The sequence below is a fragment of the Aphis gossypii genome, unplaced genomic scaffold, assembly GCF_020184175.1.
Source record: "Aphis gossypii isolate Hap1 unplaced genomic scaffold, ASM2018417v2 Contig00886, whole genome shotgun sequence".
Classification (NCBI taxonomy): Eukaryota; Metazoa; Arthropoda; class Insecta; order Hemiptera; family Aphididae; genus Aphis; species Aphis gossypii.
Window position 1 is genome coordinate 23,037 of NW_026083340.1, and position 2,112 is coordinate 25,148.

Here is a 2,112-nt window from a genome sequence, read left to right on the forward strand (position 1 = left end):
AGTGAATAACAATATCATTGAAAGGTAGGTTACGTATATGACGTATTTTTACACCGCTGCCCCCTGACCATCATGTACCCCCGCCTCCTGCCGCAGACCCAGCCACTACGGGTGTGACGTATTTTTACACCGCCGCCGTGGTTATCAAGTTATCAATTACGCTTATCATATTATTGTACACGTGCCATATTATTGTACATTCACCATTTATCGTACATATATTTCAGTCACCAGTTACATTATGTATCCAACAACGTCTTTAATAACGTTTTTCCATCACATAATGCAAAAAATAACAATAGTCTGGTGTTAGAATCGAACCGGGTATGTACTACCTCTGTCGTACATATTTGCCCCACTTCAACTCTAACTCCATTGATAATTATTGTTAAAACTGTTATATATAATGCATTTTATTGTAACAAATAACGTCCTGATCAAATTAAAAAACATCGTCAGTAGAAATATGAAATATTCCATTACATCGACATGCATCGACAGGTCCGAGTAGAAATATGAGGAATTTATTTCAGTACATCGACATGCATCGACATGTCCGAGCAGTCTATTGTTATTTACATATATAACATATGTATTTAAGCCCCCGAATTATGAGTCACATGTCCATCCTTTGTCTTTAAGGAATTTACCCCTACCTATAATTGTCTGAAATGCACATATGCTTGGCTCTACAAGAGCAGACAATCATTCAGTCTGTCCTCAGCCTTATACTATTTATCACGTCTCAACTGTTCTCTCGCAGTTTTTATATTTTTTCAGTGTTTAATATTTTTATAGGTGATGGCTGGATCAATCGCTGACAACTCTGTCTTGTATAGAAAGAAGACCTTTACATATGTGCCACCGACACCACCAGCTGAACTCATCGAATCTACTAGCTACACACTAGACTTTGCAGCCCGTAAGTTTGTACATATTGGTTTTGACCCGAGTGAAAAATTACAAGTCGTTGTTCATTTATTAACTTCATCGCGGTACGTGCATATTACTACAAATTTTATGAAAAAAATATTCGGGTTCATGAGACATATCTTATCGTTCATATCAGACACACCACAAAAATATAAGCGAGTTATATTTTATGAAGACGAAAAAATGAAACTATCGAGTTTGAAGTACAGCGGAGAAAATGTGTTGGTGATTGAAACAAAAAATCGTGATGGATGTAGAGTACTGCTGAATCGGGGCGACCTTCTTCGACTTCAATATCTCGAATGTTCTATTTTCGAGAGCATCGTACGAAAAGAAGTATTCACCGCTCTGTTGATTATAAAACAATATGAAGAAATTATCGAGTACCTCGACAAGAAATGTAGGCAACATAAATCACCACCGAAAACTGTTGACGAGATGGTAGTTTTCATTAAGAACATACAAGACGACCGAGTCGTTAAATCTTTACCAAATTTCTCCAATCAAATACAGATGTATGCAGCTGAACAGTTAGCTGAAACATTGTTACACCAGAGGGCAAACAACTCGCATTAGGTAATTAAAAAATATATTATTATTCCTTAAACAACAATTATTAAATATTTTTTTTAAATTTTAGTATTCCAATGAAACGATGGTAATTTCGCCAATGTCGTCAAATACACCGATGTCAACACCACCACCGAGTTTCACAATGCAATCGCCGGGCAGAGCAGTCGATGAAAACGATGGGCCGTTACCAGTGGCGCAACCAGGGGGGTCCCCGGGTCCGGACCCCCCCCCCCCCCTTGAACCGTAACAATAAAAATGTTTTATAAAAATGAATAATTGATTCGATTCAGTACTGATATGTGATATTATGGTAATAAAAACGCATGATAGATAGTTGATAAGAAAAATGAACGTGCAAGCTCGGATCGAGAAGTCACCGTTGCAGATGATAACCATAATACCATGTACTTGTTCTGAGTATCACCATTTACGATTTACCATACTGTCACCCGCTTGCAAAGATAATAATTGGTGTTATCGCCACATTATCGCTATTACGAAATTTGCTATAATTTATTATTTGTTTACTGTTAACAAATCGGTTGTCGTCTACCACTCGTAATTTTCAAATTTTTTTTGGCATGATATACATAAAATTTCATTTTA

The 2,112-nt window shown here is 36.8% G+C and overlaps 1 protein-coding gene across 1 annotated transcript; it reads left to right on the top strand.

The window, feature by feature from the left end:
* The first annotated feature begins 801 nt into the window (after positions 1-801).
* Positions 802-1,509, top strand: LOC126555500 (uncharacterized). Its single transcript, XM_050210415.1, has one exon. The coding sequence runs from the start codon at positions 802-804 to the stop codon at positions 1,507-1,509; it is 708 nt and encodes a 235-aa protein (XP_050066372.1).
* Positions 1,510-2,112: the final 603 nt, after the last annotated feature.